Source organism: Ranitomeya variabilis, chromosome 2, assembly GCF_051348905.1.
Source record: "Ranitomeya variabilis isolate aRanVar5 chromosome 2, aRanVar5.hap1, whole genome shotgun sequence".
NCBI lineage: Eukaryota > Metazoa > Chordata > Amphibia > Anura > Dendrobatidae > Ranitomeya > Ranitomeya variabilis.
The window spans coordinates 837,558,186-837,580,354 of record NC_135233.1 but is presented as its reverse complement, the minus strand read 5'-3'; the positions used below and the strand labels follow the sequence as shown (position 1 = coordinate 837,580,354).

Sequence of the window (22,169 nt, the reverse complement as noted above, 5' to 3'; positions counted from 1 at the left end):
AACTCCATCTTTAAGAATACCAACAGGATCAGCGACTCCAGGAGCATCAGGCACAAAGCTCCTAGAAAGAGCATCGGCCTTCACATTCTTTGAACCTGGTAAATACGAGACAACAAAATCAAAGCGGGAGAAAAACAATGACCAGCGGGCCTGTCTCGGATTAAGGCGTTTAGCAGACTCGAGATACATCAGATTTTTGTGATCAGTCAAGACCACCACACGATGCTTAGCACCCTCGAGCCAATGACGCCACTCCTCAAATGCCCATTTCATGGCCAACAACTCCCGATTGCCCACATCATAATTTCGCTCGGCAGGCGAAAACTTCCTAGAGAAAAAGGCACAAGGTTTCATAACAGAGCAACCAGGGCCTCTCTGCGACAAAACGGCCCCTGCCCCAATCTCCGAAGCATCCACCTCAACCTGAAAGGGAAGTGAGACGTCAGGCTGGCACAAAACAGGCGCCGAAGTAAACCGGCGTTTCAACTCCTGGAAAGCCTCCATGGCAGCAGGAGCCCAGTTAGCCACATCGGAGCCCTTCTTGGTCATATCCGTCAAAGGTTTCACAATGCTAGAAAAATTAGCAATAAAACGACGGTAGAAGTTAGCGAAGCCCAAGAACTTCTGAAGACTCTTAACTGACGAGGGCTGAGTCCAATCAAGAATAGCTCGGACCTTGACTGGGTCCATCTCCACAGCAGAAGGAGAAAAAATGAACCCCAAAAAGGGAACCTTCTGTACACCAAAGAGACACTTTGAGCCCTTGACAAACAAAGAATTTTCACGCAAAATTTTAAAGACCAACCTGACCTGCTCCACATGCGAATCCCAATTATCAGAAAAAACCAAAATATCATCCAGATAAACAATCAAAAATTTATCCAGATACTTCCGGAAAATGTCATGCATAAAGGACTGAAAAACTGAAGGCGCATTGGAGAGCCCAAAAGGCATCACCAAGTACTCAAAATGACCTTCGGGCGTATTGAATGCGGTTTTCCATTCATCACCTTGCTTAATGCGCACAAGGTTGTACGCACCACGAAGATCTATCTTGGTGAACCACTTGGCACCCTTAATCCGGGCAAACAAGTCAGACAACAGCGGTAAAGGATACTGAAATTTGACAGTGATCTTATTTAAAAGCCGATAATCAATACAAGGTCTCAAAGATCCGTCCTTTTTTGCCACAAAAAAGAATCCCGCACCAAGAGGGGAAGAAGACGGACGAATATGTCCTTTCTCCAGAGACTCCTTGATATATGAACGCATAGCGGTATGTTCAGGTACCGACAGATTAAACAGTCTTCCCTTAGGAAACTTACTGCCTGGGATCAAATCTATAGCACAGTCACAGTCCCTATGAGGAGGCAGTGCACTGGACTCAGACTCACTGAGGACATCCTGATAATCAGACAAATACTCCGGAACTTCCGAAGGCGTAGAAGAAGCAATAGACACAGGCAGGGAATCCCCATGAATACCACGACAGCCCCAACTTGAGACTGACATAGCCTTCCAGTCCAGGACTGGATTATGGGTCTGTAACCATGGCAGCCCTAAAACAACCAAATCATGCATTTTATGTAAAACCAGGAAACGTATCACCTCGCGGTGTTCAGGAGTCATGCACATGGTAACCTGTGTCCAATACTGCGGTTTATTTGCTGCCAATGGTGTAGCATCAATACCCCTAAGAGGAATAGGATTTTCTAATGGTTCAAGAGTAAAACCACAGCGCTTAGCAAATGAGAGATCCATGAGACTCAGGGCAGCACCTGAATCTACAAACGCCATGACAGGATAAGATGACAGTGAGCAAATCAAAGTTACAGACAGAATAAATTTAGGTTGCAAATTACCAACGGTGACAGGACTAACAACCTTAGCTATACGTTTAGAGCATGCTGAGATAACATGTGTAGAATCACCACAGTAGTAGCACAAGCCATTCCGGCGTCTATGAATTTTCCGCTCATTTCTAGTCAGGATTCTATCACATTGCATTAAATCAGGTGTCTGTTCAGACAACACCATGAGGGAATTTGCGGTTTTTCTATCACATTGCACCGAATTAGGTGTCTGTTCAGACAACACCATGAGGGAATTTGCGGTTTTGCGCTCCCGCAACCGCCGGTCAATTTGAATAGCCAGTGCCATAGTATCATTCAGACCTGTGGGAATGGGAAAACCCACCATAACATTCTTAATGGCTTCAGAAAGGCCATTTCTAAAATTAGCGGCCAGTGCACACTCGTTCCAATGTGTCAGCACGGACCATTTCTGAAATTTTTGGCAATACACTTCAGCCTCGTCCTGCCCCTGAGACATAGCCAGCAAGGCCTTTTCTGCCTGAATCTCAAGATTGGGTTCCTCATAAAGTAAACCGAGCGCCAGAAAAAACGCATCAAGATCAGCCAATGCCGGATCTCCTGGCGCCAGCGAAAAAGCCCAATCCTGAGGGTCGCCCCGTAAGAACGAAATAACAATTTTTACTTGCTGAGCAGAATCTCCAGATGAACAGGGTCTCAGGGACAAAAACAATTTACAATTATTCACGAAATTCCTAAACTTAAACCTGTCTCCGGAAAATAGTTCAGGAATCGGTATTTTAGGTTCTGACCTAGGATTTCTGATAACATAGTCTTGTATGCCCTGCACACGAGTAGCCAGCTGGTCCACACTTGTAATCAAGGTCTGGACATTCATGTCTGCAGCAAGCATAGCCACTCTGAGGTAAAGGGGAAGAAGAAAGAAAAAAAAAAAAACTCAGAATCTTCTTTCTTATAATCCCTCTTCTGCAATGCATTAAACATTTAATACTGGCCTGGCAAACTGTTATGACCCCAATGGCGAGGGTCTCAGAGGAACGTGGAAGTCTGCAGAATACAAAAATCCAGCTCATAGGGCAGTGGTAACTGGGTTGACCATATATCTACTCCTAACGCCAACACTAGAAGTAGCCGGGGATCATTCCTACGTTGATTCTAGATGACACGCGCCAGCCGGAGAATCTAGCTACCCCTAGTAGAGGAAAACAAAGACCTTTCTTGCCTCCAGAGAAGGGGACCCCAAAGCTGGATAGAAGCCCCCCACAAATAATGACGGTGAGGTAAGAGGAAATGACAAACACAGAAATGAATCAGGTTTAGCACAGAGAGGCCCGCTTACTGATAGCAGAATAAAGAAAGGTAACTTATATGGTCAACAAAAACCCTATCAAAATCCACACTGGAAATTCAAGAACCCCCGAACCATCTAACGGTCCGGGGGGAGAACACCAGCTCCCTAGAGCGTCCAGCAAAGGTCAGGATATAGATTTGGAACAAGCTGGACAAAAATACAAAACCAAAACAAATAGCAAAAAGCAAAAGGCAGACTTAGCTGATATAACTGGAACCAGGATCAGTAGACAAGAGCACAGCAGACTAGCTCTGATAACTACGTTGCCAGGCATTGAACTGAAGGTCCAGGGAGCTTATATAGCAACACCCCTAACTAACGACCCAGGTGCGGATAAAAGGAATGACAGAAAAACCAGAGTCAAAAAACTAGTAACCACTAGAGGGAGCAAAAAGCAAATTCACAACACTGTTGGCTATGAAGTGGGCATTTGAGGAGTGGCGACATTGGCTCGAGGGAGCTAAACATCGTGTGGTGGTCTTGACTGATCACAAGAATTTGATTTATCTCGAGTCGGCCAAGCGGCTGAATCCCAGACAGGCTCGTTGGTCGTTGTTTTTCTCTCGTTTTGATTTCATGGTCTCGTACCTGCCGGGTTCGAAGAATGTGAAGGCTGATGCTCTTTCTAGGAGTTTTGTGCCTGACTCTCCTGGAGATTCAGAGCCGGCTGGTATCCTTAGAGAAGGGGTGATTTTGTCTGCCATCTCCCCAGATTTGCGACGTGTGCTGCAAGAGTTTCAGGCGGATAGACCTGACCGCTGTCCACCGGAGAGACTGTTTGTCCCGGATAGATGGACCAACAGAGTCATCTCCGAGGTTCATTCTTCAGTGTTGGCGGGCCATCCTGGAATATTTGGTACCAGAGACTTGGTGGCCAGGTCTTTTTGGTGGCCTTCCTTGTTGCGGGATGTGCGTTCCTTTGTGCAGTCTTGTGGAATTTGTGCTCGGGCGAAGCCTTGCTGTTCTCGTGCCAGTGGTTTGCTGTTACCTTTGCCTGTCCCGAAGAGGCCTTGGACGCACATTTCCATGGATTTTATTTCAGATCTCCCTGTCTCTCAGAGAATGTCTGTCATCTGGGTGGTGTGTGATCGTTTTTCTAAGATGGTCCATTTGGTGCCCTTGCCTAAGTTGCCTTCCTCCTCCGAGTTGGTTCCACTGTTTTTTCAAAATGTGGTTCGTTTGCACGGGATTCCTGAGAACATTGTTTCTGACAGAGGATCCCAGTTTCTGTCTAGATTTTGGCGGACCTTTTGTGCTAAGTTGGGCATTGAATTGTCTTTTTCGTCGGCCTTCCATCCTCAGACGAATGGCCAAACCGAGCGAACTAATCAGACCTTGGAGACTTATTTAAGATGTTTTGTTTCTGCTGACCAGGACGACTGGGTTACTTTTTTGCCGTTGGCCGAGTTTGCCCTTAATAATCGGGCTAGTTCTGCTACTTTGGTTTCTCCTTTTTTTTTGCAATTCGGGGTTTCATCCTCGTTTTTCCTCGGGTCAGGTGGAGCCTTCTGACTGTCCTGGAGTGGATGTTGTGGTGGATAGGTTGCATCAGATTTGGAATCATGTGGTGGACAATTTGAAGTTGTCACAAGAGAAGGCTCAGCTCTTTGCCAACCGCCGTCGCTGTGTGGGTCCCCGACTTCGCGTTGGGGACTTGGTGTGGTTGTTGTCTCGCTTCGTTCCTATGAAGGTCTCCTCTCCTAAGTTCAAGCCTCGGTTTATCGGTCCTTATAAGATTCTGGAAGTCCTTGGCCCTGTGTCATTCCGTCTGGACCTCCCGGCATCATTTGCTATTCATAATGTGTTCCATCGCTCGTTGTTGCGGAGGTATGTGGTACCTGTGGTTCCTCCGGTTGAGCCTCCTGCCCCGGTGCTGGTTGAGGGAGAATTGAAATACGTGGTGGAGAAGATCTTGGATTCTCGTGTTTCTAGACGGAGGCTCCAGTATTTGGTCAAGTGGAAGGGCTATGGTCAGGAGGATAATTCTTGGGTTGTCGCCTCTGATGTTCATGCGGCCGATTTGGTTCGTGCCTTCCATGTAGCTCATCCTGATCGCCCTGGGGGTTTTCATGAGAGTTCGGTGACCCCTCCTTAAGGGGGGGGGGGGTACTGTTGTGAACTCTGTTTTCAGGCTCCCTCTTGTGGTCACTGGTGGTATGGTGTGACTTTTGCTTTGGGCTCCCCCTGGTGGCTTTGTTTGTTATCCTGCTGGTCTCTGGCTATCAGCTGGTTCGTTATCCTCTGGGAGGTTCCTATATAGCTCTGTTTTGCTTTCACTTGTTGCCGGCTGTCGATGTAATTAGTGCTACTCAGATTCCTTCTGACTACCTTGCTCCCAGTCCATCCAGGACAAGCTAAGTTTTGTTTGCTCATTTTTTGATCAGCAGTGTTTATCATGCTTTCTTGTCCAGCTTGCTAAAATGTGATTCCCTCGCTTGCTGGATGCTCTAGTGGACTGAGTTTCTCCCCACACACCATTAGTTGGTGCGTGGGTTCTTGAAATCTCAGGATGGATATTTTGTAAGGGTTTTTTATTGATCGCATAGACCCCTGCTCTATTTTCTGCTTTCTAGTACTAGTGGGCCTCTTTTGCTGAATCTGATTTCATCCCTACGTATGTGCCTTCTTCTTACTTCACCGTTAATATTTGTTGGGGGCTTCTATATCTTTGGGGATTATTTCTCTGGAGGCAAGCGAGGTCTTTCTTTCTCTTTAGGGGTAGCTAGTTCCTCAGGCTGGCTCGGGACGTCTAGGAATTTTTTAGGCACGTTCACCGGCTACCTCTAGTTGTGTTGGATAGGTTCAGATTTGCGATCAGTCCAGTTACCATCTCCCTAGAGCTTGTCCTTAGTTTATTCACTTGCTGGTCTATTCGTGATCCTCAGCCACTAAGGATCATAACACGCGGCATCCTTTTCTTTGGTATTATCAAGCTACAGGGATGTGCTGGATGGGCTCAAAAGCAACTTCAGTGGGTCCAGGGACTGTCTGTTACCATCTTTAAGGGATTGAATAACCTGATGGTGAAGGACTAATTTGTTCATCTTTGCCCTGTGGAGGTGCAACAATTTGTGATGGACCGGGAGCCGAAGCAGGTCGTCAAGGCAGTACAGATCGCAGATACCTATGAGGCCAACTGTACACCTGGGAACAGAAGTCAGCCATCGCCAGCTGGAAAGGGGGTAAGCCAACAACCAATGCCCCAGCCAGACTGTCCTTGAGGGTTCTCAACCCATCTTCCAGCACGCAGCCTACATCTGACTTGTGTTGGTGCTCTACCTGCGACCGACCTGGAGAGCCAGAAGCACCCCATATCCAAGGCCCAGGGGCCTATAGCAGCTGATTTTTGGTGTGTGTGACAGTAGGGATGGCCAATGACAAGTTGCAGCCAGTTATTGTGGGTGTCATCGTCACTTCTGGGGCTCAAAGACACCGATGCAGAACGAACTCTCAACCACCCCGAATTTATGTCATCTGAAGACCCTGACTGTCACCGGAATTGGGGGTGTCCACCGACCATTGCTGATGGTCCATGTTTTCCTAGATTATGGTGCTGGGGGAGGGTTGAGGGAAATGGGGGTGTCTGAGAACCTCCCCACAAATGTTTTATTGTGGATTGATCTGGCACTTCATGTGATTCAAATGTCGATAACTTGAATGTCAATATGATGAATGATTATGTGTTTCATAGTAAGGGAGAACTCACCCATGTCACGCTGTGAGGTGATGCTGCTGTGGATCCCCTAAAAGGAGCAAGCATCAATTCTAAGGGCAGTGGGAACAGGGACAGGGATGATAAAGTAGGTGGTCCTGTGCAATTGGCCAGTGTTACAATGGATAGTGACATGGCAGGTGATAGCTGCACCATGATTATCACTGCTCCTGGGGTATTAGGGGAGGATGGGAAAGTGGTACCTATAGCCTATATAGCCGCTGTGAGCCACAGTGAGAGTGTCCAGAACACAAATAATGCACTGCATTCTGGACCCTCATCATTCAGCAGGATAGCAGAACCAGTTATGGGCCCAGAGCAGGTACCTCTAGCCAGGAGTTTTAGACAGCACTTCCCGTAAATGCCAGTCTTGATGTGCTGAGTGACCTCATGGAGAAACCCATCTCTGAGTCCAAGAAGGAGAGCGTATTGTGGCATCCAGGGAGGTTGTGCTGTGAGATGGGCTTGGGAGATGGTCCGTAAATCAGTCTGCCATGCCAACTCTAAAAGGGGATGTGTCGTAGAGAAAATTGAAAAATCCATTGTCACGCTCGCTCCCTGACTGGGTGGCGTGAACAAGGGGATTGTGGCCCCACTGTGCCACAAACCAGACTACCCTGGAAGGGGCATGACTAAGCAGCTACCTTGGTGTTCACTGGAGCCTCTGATGGTGAGGTCAGGCTTGTACGGCAGGTAGCTGCCAGGTACCACTCGAGGGCGGTGTCTGGCTGTGGCAGCTGATCCCACTGAGGGACTGAACACAGCTAACAGGTGCGGGCAAGTACAGACAGGCATGACTGGTACTTTGGCAGGCACGGCTGTCACTCTTCGCAGACAGGCTGGCACGGCTGATACTCTTGGCAGGCAGGTGGGCATGGCTGGCACTCTTGGCAGGCAGGCGGGCACGGCTGACACTCTTGGCAGGCAGGTAGACACGGCTGACACTATTGGCAGGCAGGCACGGCTGGCACAATAGGCAGACAGGTGGGCACAGCTGGCACTTTTGGCAGGCGGGCATGCAGGCTAGCGGGCATGGCTGGCACTATTGGCAGGCAGGCGGGCATGGCTAGCGGGACTGGAACTGGTTCAGGTAGGACAGGAACATAGGCAGGTACGAGTGGGAAAAAGGGAGCAGGTAGGAACCAGTTCAGACAGGAGGGACAGGAAATGGTAGGAACTAGTACAGACTAAGGGGACAGGAAATGCTGGGAGCGAAGTGGGAGCAGAGCAGAACCGCAGAATGCGGAGCAAAGCAGAACCACAGGGTGTGGTGCAGAGCAGAACCGCAGGAGGCGGTGCAGAGCAGAACTGCTGGATGTGGAGCAGAGCAGAACTGTAGGATGCGGTGCAAGCAGAGTCGCAGGATGCGGAGCAAAGCAGAATCGCAAGGTGCGCAGCAAAGTAGAACCGCAAGGTGCACAGCAGAGCAGAACTGTGGGTTGCAGAGCAAAGAGCAGAACCGTAGATTGCGGAGCAAAGAGCAGAACTGCAGGTTGCGGAGCAAAGAGCAGAACCGCAGGTTGCAGAGCAAAGGACAGAACTGCAAGTTGCAGAGAAAAGAGCAGAGCCGCAGGATGCGGAGCAAAGCAGAACCACAGGATGCCGTGCAAAGCAGAACCACAGGATGCCGTGCAAAGCAGAAGGAGTGAACACAAGGAAACACACAGCGGGATAGGGAAGGCTACAGACAGGGATACAAATGGACACAGGTATAGGACCTAGTTCAGACAGGGTCAGATACAGGATACAGTACAGGAACAAGGATTCAGACCAGGGTATGCAGCCCCCTGGGAGGCAGAAAAGAGAGACACAGGATACAGGTATGGACCAGGGTATGCAGCCCCCTGGGAGGTAGAAACGAGAGATACAGCAAGACAGGACCTGGCAACTCATCAGCAAGACACTAACTGAGAAAGTACTTTTCTCAGGCATCCCCTATGGGTGGGGATGGCTTAAGTACCTGAGGCTTCTTGGTAATTGGCTGGGGACACCTTAGAAAGGTGCAAAAGAAAAAAAAAATAGTTTCACCCATTATGGCTTTATAGTTTTTAACGATAAATGATGTGATGCACATGGAGGACCTCTCCTCAACAGTACATGATTTATATGAGAAATTCACATGATTCTCTTGCATAGAATTACATCAATCACTGGAATAGTCAGAGATTTTGCACAGTTCTTTCAGAGACCTCTAGGTGTATGCAGTATCTGCGACCCTGTTTGGGATGTCTGTATTGTGTCTTACTGCCTGTATACAAAGCTAAGAGGACATACTTCCCTTTTTTCCTCTCTTCCCCTTTTCCTTCTCATTCCTGTCTATAATGCTCATTCTCTTTTTCTGCCTTTTGTACTTTATTTTACCTGGGAAACCTCTCTCTTCCTAACATCTAAAGTGTACTAAGACGGGATGACAGAGAAAATTGGTTACAAGTGTACTAAGATGTACTTGAAATTTCACTATATGACTTTTCTATTCGTGTATTTAATTTTTCTGCTGACGTATCTCATCTACAGCTAGTAATATTGACATGCTTGTTGCCATTTACTTGGAGTGTTGTCCCCTGTGTTTTGTTAAAATATAACGTACTACACACCCTGTTTCTCTGTGGCTAAGCATTCGGGTGTAATATTAATATATATATAAATACACATAGGCTAGCTTCTTTCCTAATCACTGAACCCACAAGTATCTCTGATACATAAGCCTGTTATATTTTACGCATTTCTCCTTTTAAGCTTCGTGCCCTTCCTTTCCTTAACATGTCTTTTGTTTTCCTATTAGAATTACCGCCACACACCCTTTCGAAGTTATGTCATTATGAGAGGATCTGTTCCACCTTACGGGGTGTGTTCAGGTGACAGCAGGTGTCTACAATCCTGTTGCTCGGCAGGCATACTGCTGTTCGTGAGAGAGGCGATGCTTCATATTTCTCCGTCACTGTTCGCACCATTTACTTACTAGCTCACCTGGGCACTTTCGTGCACTGAAAAAAGACTCCCAAGAAGGCTGCTGTGAACCTGACGAACGTAACAACATAATTCACTTTACTACTCGAGACTGAAGATTGTTGGACCCACAAATCTCTAGGAAACTGTAAAATACCAAGGACTAATTACAGAGATTGTGCACCTCAGAGGAATCAGAGGGATCACGGAAGGACAGATTAGAAAGGGCTAAAGCAACACCAACGTCTGTTGGAATGGTACTGCATCAGATACAGATTATGTGAATTGCAGGTGGGTTTTCGGAAACTCATTGGAATCTCTTTTCGGGGAAGTACATTGATTATTTTACCATCTAAATTTCAGTATTTAACTAGAATATTTGCCCTGTGTCAAGTTCAAAAAATTTAAACTTCAGTGACTTCTTGCGTCTGCATACTTACATTCTTTCAGGGGCATGACCGCTGAGATTACACTTCTGTATCCTAACTTGTTTTCTTTCTTTCAGCGAATGATTCTCCACGCTGAAGAATTAAAGAACTAGAGAACCCTGTGACCCATTTTTTTTTAGTACATCAACCTAGTCGTACACTACTAACCTTCACATTTTTACAATGGGGACTTTTATTGGACACATCTCACCTGGGCTAGCATTTTTATCTTTTGGTTTGCTATATGCTATTCGCTACTCCTGGATGGTGTTAAATGGATGCCGAGTTCAATATGGCCCTCGCAACAACAAAAATAAAAAATTCTGGAAGACATTGCCCATAGAAGCAATAATGAAGTTGATTTATGGCTTCATGGCTGTTATGGCAGAGTTTTTCTTTCCTCCGGGAGTCCAGAAATTACGCTTCTTCCGATCAGATGACCCTGAATATCGCTTTCAACACCCTAGTGAATGGCAACATGCCACCATGTATGGGTACTTCTGTCTAAGTGGGCTGTTAGATATTGTGAGTCAGTCGTGTCTCCAGAAACGTTGCCCTCTGCTTGAACACGCTGGAGTGACTGCTGCTTTTTCCATCACAACTCTGCTCCTTAAATTCCATGGTCATGGAAAAGAGGCAGTAGAAGTACAAGTCCACCATCTCCTACTTCTGACTACTGCTGTGACTAGTCTGATAATGATTGTTGAAATCTGGCAGCCAGACCACCGCCGCCTCTGGTTTACTAAAGCTTGGCTAGTGACTGTACAAGGGACATGGTTGCTTCATGCTGCCTTTATTTTATATTCTCCACCAACAGGCCATGCTTGGGCCTCTGAAGACCCTGCAAATCTCATGTTTCTCACTACCTTTTACTGTTGGCACCTGACATTCGATGCAGGGCTAATGGGTGTGTTATTTTGGATAACACTTATTGTGCATAGGCGCTGGGGTAACAGATTAGGAAGAGATTGTTATCAGCTAGCTAGAGATAAAGCAGAATTAACAAAGCTCACTGGAGAGGAGGGAGAGGAAGAATTGTAATTTGACTTATTTGTTTAAAGGTGCACTCCCATGAATATTTTTTTCATTAAAGGGGTTTTTACATGATCAAAAGTCATTTTAATCAATAGATCTTGGAATAATAACTTCCACAATTGGATGTGTTCAAAAAAATGTTCCTGTGCTGAGATAATCTTATAAATGTGCCCCTGCTGTGTACTGTGTAACGACTGTGTCTGACTGTACAGGAACATGGTCTGATCACACCAAAGCTCCTGGGCAGGGGAAGAAGCAAATGAGTATACAGACAGGGCAGCACAGGATTGCAGCTGATTCTTTCTATGAAGTAAAACATTTTTTAAAAACAGGCAGGGAAATGATTTACCTCACAAAAAGAGTCAGCTGTGATTCCGTGCTCTAATGTCTGTATCCACTCTTTTGTTCCTTCCCCTGCCCAGGAGATGTGATATGATCAGATCATTTCCCTGCACGGTCAGACACAGCCATTACATAGTGCACAGCAGGGGCACATCTATAAGATTATCTCAGCACAGGGACATTTTCCTTAAACACATCGAATTGAGGAACTTATAATTATTCCGATGTATTGATTAAAGTGAACTTTTAAGTTAACCTTGATCATGTGAAAACCCCTTTAAGTCTGTGTATATGTGCATGTAATGTAGTTTGTGTGTGTTAATATGCTCACCTAATGCCACTTTCTTCAGAATCCAGTGCTGTTCTGCTCCGGCACTTAGTGACGGTTCCACTCTTCTGACTCTTCGGGTCATGCTGCGCTCTGCGTGAACCGGCTTTTACAATGTAAGTCTATGGAGGGTCACAATGAGGCAACTTCAGGCTCATATATAGAACATGACTTGACTTGGAGAGTCTGAAGAGCGGTGATGCCACTGAGAATAGGAGCAGAACAACACCGGATCCCGGATAGTACACTACACTATATGCACTTATACAAAGATTTAGTAAAAAAATATTCATATTCTTTGATATATCAGGCTGACATTTAAAGAAACCTGTCCGCAGATCAAAAGTGACCATTATTGTTATTTTATTCCTGCTGCTCCCCAGTATTCCATTTTGTTTTGTATTATAAATCCAGCATACGTTTTTAGAGTTATAGGTCTTTTCATTTAGTGCACCCAATATGCTACTTTTTATAGTCTTTATCAAGATGGCATTGCTCTCAGGGTAATAATGTACAGAAGCCTAAAGACCTAGCTTCAGAGAATCCTCTGAGCAATGTACACTCACTGAAGTACACTCGGTGAACTAAATAAAAAAGCCTATATCTCTGGAAACATATGGTGGATTTAAAGAAAAGAAAAAGAAAGGAATACTGAGGGGAGAGGCAGGAATAAAAAAACAGCAAATACTGTCAACTAATAACCTGGTGACAGGTCCTCTTGAAAAAAAAAAAATTACAATAAAAATTTTGTTACAAGAATTCACAGTCTTGCTGTTAATAGCAGGAAATAGCAAATGACAAATACAAATTAAGATCCCCACACACATTAGACTAATGATGGCTGGCCCCACCAATATCGCCAAGTTTGGCCTATGGTCTATTATGGATGACAGGCTTTAAAGCCGTGATACACAAACATCTTTAGATTAGAAACCACACCTAGTGTCTTATCTCACATGAACCTTAACATAAATTGTTGGGGGATGGAGTCAGATAAGATAATATCCCTGTGTGCAAACAGGTGCCAGTATCCTGAAATACACTCCCTGCGTTTAGCGTAATGTGGCTGGCAGGGTAATATACTGTGTACACACTGTGAATCAATAACTGAATGGACTGGATAGTAGATGTGCCTATGTTTTGTAATGAGAGACGACACTAAGCACTCAACACCTCAACCACTGAACAGATTAAAATGGAGAAGTAAATGATTATCATTTGTTATAGTTCTATGATAATGGTATAATGAGAGGTGATACCATCAATCACGGGCATGTGTTCAGTCTCTGGCTGTAAACACACAATTCAATGTATTGGCAAGAAAGTGTATAATCTTATAAATTGTAAAACTTGAAAACGTAATGTACATTTAATACTTGGGACAATCCTTGATACAATGAATAAACCACAACAAACTCCCTTTAATATGTTTCCCTTTTTTTGGTTAATATTTTGGATCCTCAGTTTTGGAGGTTCTCTGCTGTGAATGCAGTTCAAATTTTATAGAAATCCATTGCTTGTTTGTGTGATGCCTTTCTACACCTTGGAAAAAAGTATACTATCTGATAATCAAAATTAGTGTTCAAAAAGAAGAATTAAAAAACTAATATATCAAAAAACTTTATTTAAACAATTTAGGATTAAAATATGACACAACACCCAGATCCCTATTGATGGGAATGGGTTAATAAAAACCTGGCCCGAAAAATATGAAGGGCAATGGGAGAGGGGCAGAAAAAAGGACGAAATATAACCACTAGACGTCCCTGAAGATACTCCCTGCCTATATGCGGAGGTTGGCACCCTCTTGAGCGCAATGTGGCGCCCCCGCTCCTCGTCGACTCGCCCTTAAAGCCCTATGAGTCCCTATGCCCGTGTGAAAATACTGTACCACTAACACACGCCTAATACCAAGCCAAAAGCATAGGAACCAACGATGGAACACAAAAACCAAGTAATGATTCACCAAAAAACAAAACAACTGGTCTGACCGTATAGACCCCTAATATAATTTGTATCCTGTTACTTATGGCTGGTGCACCCTAAGGAATCCTACAACCAGGCACAGCATGCATCTCCGATGTGCTTTAACCACACGGAATTTCATTTTCCCATGTGCCTCCTGGGGAACCACATCATGGGGGGGAAACGCCTCTGCCCCTCTCCCATTGCCCTTCATATTTTTCGGGCCAGGTTTTTATTAACCCTTTCTACACCTTGGTCAGCCAGTTACTACTATAGGTACATCTGAGAAAGCTGGGCGGAAAGCAAGATAGCTTCATTACAGCTCCCTCAGGGGTTATCAATCATACAAGTTTTCCAGATTCCTAAACTGCAAATTTGTCTAGTCATGTAGAGTTTAACAAATGTAGTGGCTTCCTGCAACATGACTAGGTCCAATTTAACCATTCAGTGTAGGTGGTAACTATGTGACAGAGTTGGTGGCCATATTTGTTAGCACCCAGCTTTTCCAAAAACAGATGTATAATATAGAAATGGCTGGATAGAATATAAATAAAAAAACATATATTGTAACAATGTGCTAAAAGTAATATTTGCTAACATATTTTTATGTAACTTTGAATTCTTCCAGTCTCAGATATTTATCAACTATTCACAGGATAGTTAAATGATTGAGTCTATTTACACAGACTGACCGGTGGCATGATCTGACCGTCCATTGGTAAACTTTTACCAATCGGTGGTCATTTGAACGCCTGTTTACCGTACATAGGCAGACCAAAGTAAACAATGCGCACTGATGTGTAGTTAGTGTTTTGGCTAAGGTGGGAAGGGGGGTGGGCAAAATTACTGAGTGGGCTCCTAACCAGGTAACCTTGATTACAACTATGGTGGCAACCTCTAATAGTAGATGTAGCAGAACTTCAGCAGACAACTACTAAAAAAAAAAATCTCTACAAAGACCAACACTGAAATTACTGTTACATGGTGGCCATATAGTTGTAGATACCAGTCCCGCAGAACATGTAGGAGATTACAGATGACATTATTTCTGATGGAATCGTTCACTTTTCCTGGCTTTTCCATCTTGCCCAGACCTACATGACAACTTCTTCCAGCTACAACTCAGCTGAAGAGATTACATCACAATTGACTTCTCATATTTCTAGAACAGCCCCATCTATTCCCAACCTACACAAACTTCTCATTCTACTGATACTCCAATTCTGAGCTGCTGCTACCATAGGTGTCCCTACTACTGCACCTGCTCTGTGAACTGTGTGCCCTCTAGATGATAAAACAAACCTCTAGAATATATTAATGCCCTGTGCAAGTGCCCACATTTTGCCCTCTAGAAAGTTATACTGCCCTCTCCACAGTATAATGCTCTCTTATACACAGTATAATGCCCCCACAGTGTATAGTACCTCCACACAGTATACCGACCCCTTAGCAGCCCCAAACTTTTATGGCTCTAACTCTGTATTATAGCCCCCGCACTGTACAAAGACCCCACATTAGCTTCCACACTGTATAATGGCACCTCACTCTATGATGGCCCCCTAAATAGCCTCTATATAGTATAATGCACCTCTTAGTCTTCCATATAGTATACTGCACTCCACATAGACCTAGATATAGTATAATGCATGCCCCATAGGCCTCTATATAGTATAATGCACTAGCCATAAATAAAATACAATACTACCCTCTCCTCCTCGTTCCCTCGCTGCTGAGCAGCCGCACATCTCAGTACAGCAGGCGCCAAGTAATGACATCATTGCACTCGCTGTCAGTGTTTGCGTCAGTGACGTCAGAGGCAGAGAGTTAATTATGAGAGAGTGAGCTTGATGCTCCCTCTATCATCATTGCTTTCAGCTGTATTGGCATCCAGCTATCCCCTAGACCAGTGGTTCCCAACCTTTCTGACCTTGAGAGCCACATTCATCTCTGCAAGAGGGTCGCGAGCCACATCCAGCTCCTGCCCCCCTCACAGTAGCGGCAACCAAAGCCCCCATTACGGGTACAAAGCTTTTCCACACAAAACACACTGAAGCAGTATACCAAGATCCAGGGGTTCCCACCACACCCCCATTCAGCATTCTTCCGTCACGCACTCCCAACACAGTCACACCCAGCTTCAAGCACCTCCACTGACCAGTAGTATCATCCTGTCTCCAGCATACCATACTTAAATTATCTCTAAACCCCCAAGACCAGTAGAAGTGTACCCAAATCTGCTATTCTGTGCCGGGCTACTCACGAAGTTCACCATTTTGAAATGTGCTCTTCGTACCTGTTTACTAAATCTGGAGCTAATGCACCAAGCTGGCAGACAGCCACGAGCCACAATTCATGGAACCGCGAGCCACATGTGGCTCCCGAGCTAATGGTTGGGGTCCCCTGCCCTAGACTAATGTTTATATATGTTTACTCATACTGTGAATTTTACTGCTATTCCATGTACTGTACATATAAATACACGGTACTTCTTTCCATCTACTGGTGCACTAGTAAATGAAAATATTAAATGTTTAATCTTAATGATTCATTGCTATAATTATTTATTGTTGGAACTATGCACTTATATGAATTATATGGATTAAATTGTAATTGCCTATTGGATTATTTTCACATATCCTCCTGCTGTTTGTCGCCCCCTAGTGTGTACTAAGTGTATTTTAACCTTATATGAATAAAGATTTATGTCTTATTTTGATCAAATTTTATGTGATTATACTTGTTATGTGATTCAGCTCTTTTTTAACCATCTAAAGGTGGTTTATAACCACAGAAACAGTATTAAAAATAACCACATGGTCAAATAGGCAGCTCAGTTCCTATAAATGTCATACCTTTGGTTTAATAACAAAAAAAGTCTTTTATGGGCATAAAAAGCAGTTTGTTGAAGGTGTTTGGTGTGCCTTGGCATGGCGAGCACTCAGTGAACCTTTCGCCCCTCAATTACCATGACTCGATGGCTCCTTGTATGTTGATTGACAAGAAAAAAAATAACATTTCTGAAAAGAAATCTCTTGCACACAGTGTTACTCCAGGAGTGAATGAAGCCCTCTGTCCCCTCTTCTCCGGCAACAGTAGAGTTTCATTTTTATAGAGGATACTTCAAACCTTTCTTTTTATAAGACCCCTATTTGACCATATGGATGGTATAAAAAAATATTCCAGATTTGAGTGGCCATCACATTCGTCGTGACACATTTGAAAGGTGTATACATATTAGTCCAAATAAATTCTACACAAAAAAATCACATTCCACTATGACTATGTAAACCAAACCATCCAACATACTGGACAGACAAAGGATTGTATAAGAATGAATACTTTATTTATGATACAAAATTCAAACAATAATTTCAAAAATTGATGAGGATGCCTCATGTCTAAAAAAACAGGTCTAATTCAGAAAACCACACATGGTACCGATCAAATTAATCAAAAATCCTAAAGGGAATGTAACTCATTTAAATTCTCTAGGTCAAAAATTAAATTGCCATTGCTATATTATACATCTAAAGTGCTCATGTGCCTCAAATAAATAAGTATGGACAATGCAATGGCCCTAAATAGAAAGCTGCAAGGTGCCTGAGTGCATGTAAACATTACAAGCCTATAAAGGAAATAGGATCAAATAAAGTGCCAAGATTATCCTTACCGAAGTGGAGAGTTGAAATAGAACCTGCTTCCTACCCCAACGCGCGTTTCGACGTATTCTTCTTCCCGGGCGTACTCACAAGAGGTGATTGGGGATGCATTTAACCCACCTACCACCCAATCAGGTCTTCAGATTTCCAACACGTGTTCAGTCTATATCATGAATAGCCAATCAAAATCCAAACATCTGCCGTCTATTTCAGGACCTGTCCGGTCATGTGACTAATGGTGACCTCCCATCTATATTAGTGGTGGACCGCATTTGCGTTCCAGAGAGTGAAAATCCCTCCTATGTCAGTCATATGACCTCCCATCTGTATTAATAATGGAGAGTATTTACGCTCCAACCAACGGAAATAACTACTGTGTATCCTCTCTACGTGTAACCAATAAATCCCACCAATAGTGATGATGGAACGCATTGCGTTCCAATCAGCGGAACTGCCCGCTACGTGTCCTCCCCTTATCCAGGCATCAAGAAGAAGTGGCGCATCTCCAGTGTCACAGCTAGAAGGGACCTCCCTCTTCTGGCGGCGATGGGAGGCATGTATTTCACCTGGCACCAGCTAAGCAAAAGTCAATGTCCAGAACAGGTTCCAGAAGACGGGGATCCCCGCCTAACGCCAAAGCACATGCGCACATCCAAATGCCACAGTATGATGTAAATATGTCTAGTGTGGACAACTAGATATGCAAAATAATAAGTATATCTAACGTGTTAAGTGAATAATTAAAAGTAGTATTGTCCTAATGTGAAATAAAAATGCAAGAATGATAATGTGTATAATAAAGTGATTAGCAAAACAATATGATAAAGTGTACCATATTACTAAAATTACAGTGAATATTGTAGCAGTAAAATATATACTAATAAGTGAATATACAAACACAAAAAATGATATTAATGAATTGAATGTGAAAAGAAAATGTAGTGTTTATCATTATTTTTATCATTATTAGAAGATATATTAAAAAGGGGTGTTAGGACAAAGAACTAACCAGTCCTATCACTCAAAACTTATATATGGGCACAACCACTAACACTACAATTATCAAAATTAAAATTAAACAAAATGTTTAATAATGAAACTCTTTTACTCAATCCCCAAAGAAGAAAGTCAAAAGTCACCATCCAGGGAAAGCAGACTTGATGGCTACCAATAGAGATCTCAAATTTCAATGGTCCTTGATATCTTCACCAGACTCAAAATTGAAGGCCCTGAGATATAATCTTCTCAAAGTTCCAGACTATGATGTAGAGACATATATGTAATGAGGCAGCAGACTTGAATGGTAGTAGGCTTGAATGGCAATAAACACATCAAGGATGAAATGCTGATTGAAATAAAATAAAATAAGTTAAAACCTACATGAAAACAACAAACCCACTCCCATAAAACAACATCAGACAATTCAGAATATATAAAAACAAAAAGACCACTTAGAGGAAAGCCCCAAACCCCAAACTTTAATTTAGTCCTTGGGTCGACAAAGTGCCAAGCCTATATATCCATCTTTCTAACTGAGCTAGGACTCTCCCCAAATCACAGCTCTAAATTCCTAAGGAAACAGAATCGATCCCTTTTACCACTAGACCCCCAGACTTACATCCATGATATTTACGGAAATGTCTCGAAAGAGTTTTAAGGGTTGATTCATCTTCCACCATCTTAGATTTTTCAATATCTCTGCAGTGCTCCCGTATTCGGATTTTCAATTCACGTGTTATGAAACCTATATATATTTTCCCAAACGAGCAGGTGGCATGATATATAACTGCTCGAGTTGTACATGGAATATGTACATATAATATGTTTCCTAATGTTAAATTGTTTTGTAATGTCAAAATTACAGAAAGTCTTAGTTTTTATTGTGTTCCAATAAGCTTTACATAAGCTACATGGGGAAAAAAGCCAGCATTTGTGACATCAGTAGGTTCCTATTCGACCGAGATGGATCATACAGACTATGCACCAATGTATCTCGTAGATTTCTATATCTTCTGGCTGTTATCAATGGTCTGTCAGCTAGAATTTTTCTCAAAATTGGATCTGTAGAGAGTATCTTCCAATGTTTGTTCATCACTTCCCTAAAATGACCCCATTTATTGTGATAAGTGGTGATCATCCAGACTTGGTCAACATTATTTTGTCCTTTTTTACCATCCGGCCTCTTTGTTTCCCCATATAACAAATCATTCCTGGAAATATTTGTTGCTCTCTGATATCCTCTTTTGATACTTCTTTTACTATAACCTCTTTCTTGAAACCGGCTAACTAGATCGCTAGATTGAAGTTCAAAATCTTCATGATTGGTACAAATCCTCTTAGCTCTCAAAAACTGTCCAACAGGAATTCCTTTAACAGTAGCTGGTGGATGAGACGATGTTGCATGAAGAAAGGAGTTCGTTGCCATGGGTTTCCTATATAGATTGGTGAATAAATAGCCATCTGCATCCACTCCTGTTTGAAAATCTAAAAACTCAATGTTTCTTCCAGATTTGAATGTAAGCTTGATATTCAATTCATTCTTATTTAAATTCTCCATGAGTGAAATCAACTCCTCACTGGTCCCCTCCCATATGAACCAAATGTCATCAATGTACCTCATCCAGCCTGAAATTAGGCTGGAATGAGGTATAGGTTCACACACAAAAATATCACATTGTGATTCCCAGAGAAACAGGTTAGCATAGGAGGGGGCGCAACTGGCCCCCATTGCCGTACCCTGTACTTATAAAAACAAAAGTGCTATTTTTGAAAGTGAAAATATTGTGCACGAGATCATACTCCAATAGTTGTAACAATAGCTTGGCCATATCCTTATCAATATTAAGGTACCATGCTACAGCCTTAAGCCCGTTTGATACCTTATTGAAGAGCCTCAATGTCTACAGTCACCATCACAGCATTCTCATTGAGATATACATTATCTATTCTGCGTAGAGTTAGTATCCTTAATGTATGATGGCAATTCACTTACCAATGGTTTTAAGTAGTAGTCTATTACTGTGGTGACAATTTCACATAAACTTCCATTTCCAGATACGATTGGTCTTTTGGGAGGGTCCAAGGGGTCTTTGCGGATTTTGGGGATTAAATATAAAGCAGGAAGGCCCAGATGCAACTCTTTTATGATGTCCACGAATTTTTTAACTCCTTCAACAAAAGCGTCTTCTAAAATCTTAACTAATTCTTCCTGGAATGAATGAATTGGATTGGATAGTAATTTCCGGTAACTTGTCATTCAGTAACTTGAATGCTTGTCTTTCATACATTTCACTAGGCCAGATCACCAAATTTCCCCCTTTATCAGCAGCCTTGAACACCACAACGTTAAGTTAGTCAAACTCTCAATAGCTTCTCTTTCTGCTCTGCTGCAGTTTGATCCACCAACGCCATTTTTGCATAAGTGTTCTATATCAGAGGCTACCAGCTTAGTGAAAACATCCACAGCAGGACAGAGACTAAGGGATGGGAACCTTTTCGATTTATTAATAAGAGAGATCGGAAAATATGGGCTTTTCGATGTAGTGTTTCCTTCTTCTGGTAGGGCTTTTAAATTGGCCAAGGCTTCCATTTCTTGAGTTGATGAAAGAAAATCTTCAAAATCTGAATTATGTTGAATCCTTTTTAAAATCATTTTTCTGCCGAAGAAATGTAAATCTTTAACCGCTATAAATTGATCTGGATTTTGAGAGGGAGAAAAGGTTAATCCTTTTTCAAGAATCTTCACCTGGGCCTCAGTTAAATAATGTTCAGACAAATTGATTACCTTGGGGTGATCATTAGAGATGAGCCACCTCCCTAGTGTTCAGGTTCGGTTCGTCGAACAGGGACGTGTTCGACGAACTGTTCGTCGAACACCGTCGAACCCCATTGAAGCCAATGGCAGGCAAACACAAACACATACAAACACATGGAAAATACATAGAAAACACCTTAAAATGTGTCCAAAAGCTGACAAACTGCTCAGAAGACACAACAAACACATGGAAAAGTCACAACTACATATAGTCATGCGAAAAGAAAAGAGGTGGAGGAGTAAAAGGAGGAGACACAGATATACACTCACTGGCCACTTTATTAGGAACACCTGTCCAACTTCTTGTTAACACTTAATTTCTAATCAGCCAATCACATGGCGGCAACTCAGTGCATTTAGGCATGTAGACATGGTCAAGACAATCTCCTGCAGTTCAAACTGAGCATCAGTATGGGGAAGAAAGGTGATTTGAGTGCCTTTGAACGTGGCATGGTTGTTGGTGCCAGAAGGGCTGGTCTGAGTATTTCAGAAACTGCTGATCTACTGGGATTTTCACGCACAACCATCTCTAGGGTTTACAGAGAATGGTCCGAAAAAGAAAAAAAATCCAGTGAGCGGCAGTTCTGTGGGCGGAAATGCCTTGTTGATGCCAGAGGTCAGAGGAGAATGGGCAGACTGGTTCGAGCTGATAGAAAGGCAACAGTGACTCAAATCGCCACCCGTTACAACCAAGGTAGGCCTAAGAGCATCTCTGAACGCACAGTGCGTCGAACTTTGAGGCAGATGGGCTACAGCA

At 43.3% G+C, this 22,169-nt stretch overlaps 1 protein-coding gene across 1 annotated transcript; it reads left to right on the top strand.

Moving 5' to 3' along the window:
• Positions 1-9,780: 9,780 nt before the first annotated feature.
• Positions 9,781-16,660, top strand: TEDDM1 (transmembrane epididymal protein 1). Its single transcript, XM_077290091.1, has 2 exons — positions 9,781-10,132; positions 10,347-16,660. Exon 2 carries the CDS (start codon positions 10,453-10,455, stop codon positions 11,308-11,310), a length of 858 nt encoding a protein of 285 aa, XP_077146206.1. The 5' UTR covers positions 9,781-10,132; positions 10,347-10,452; the 3' UTR covers positions 11,311-16,660.
• The last annotated feature ends 5,509 nt before the right edge of the window (positions 16,661-22,169 follow it).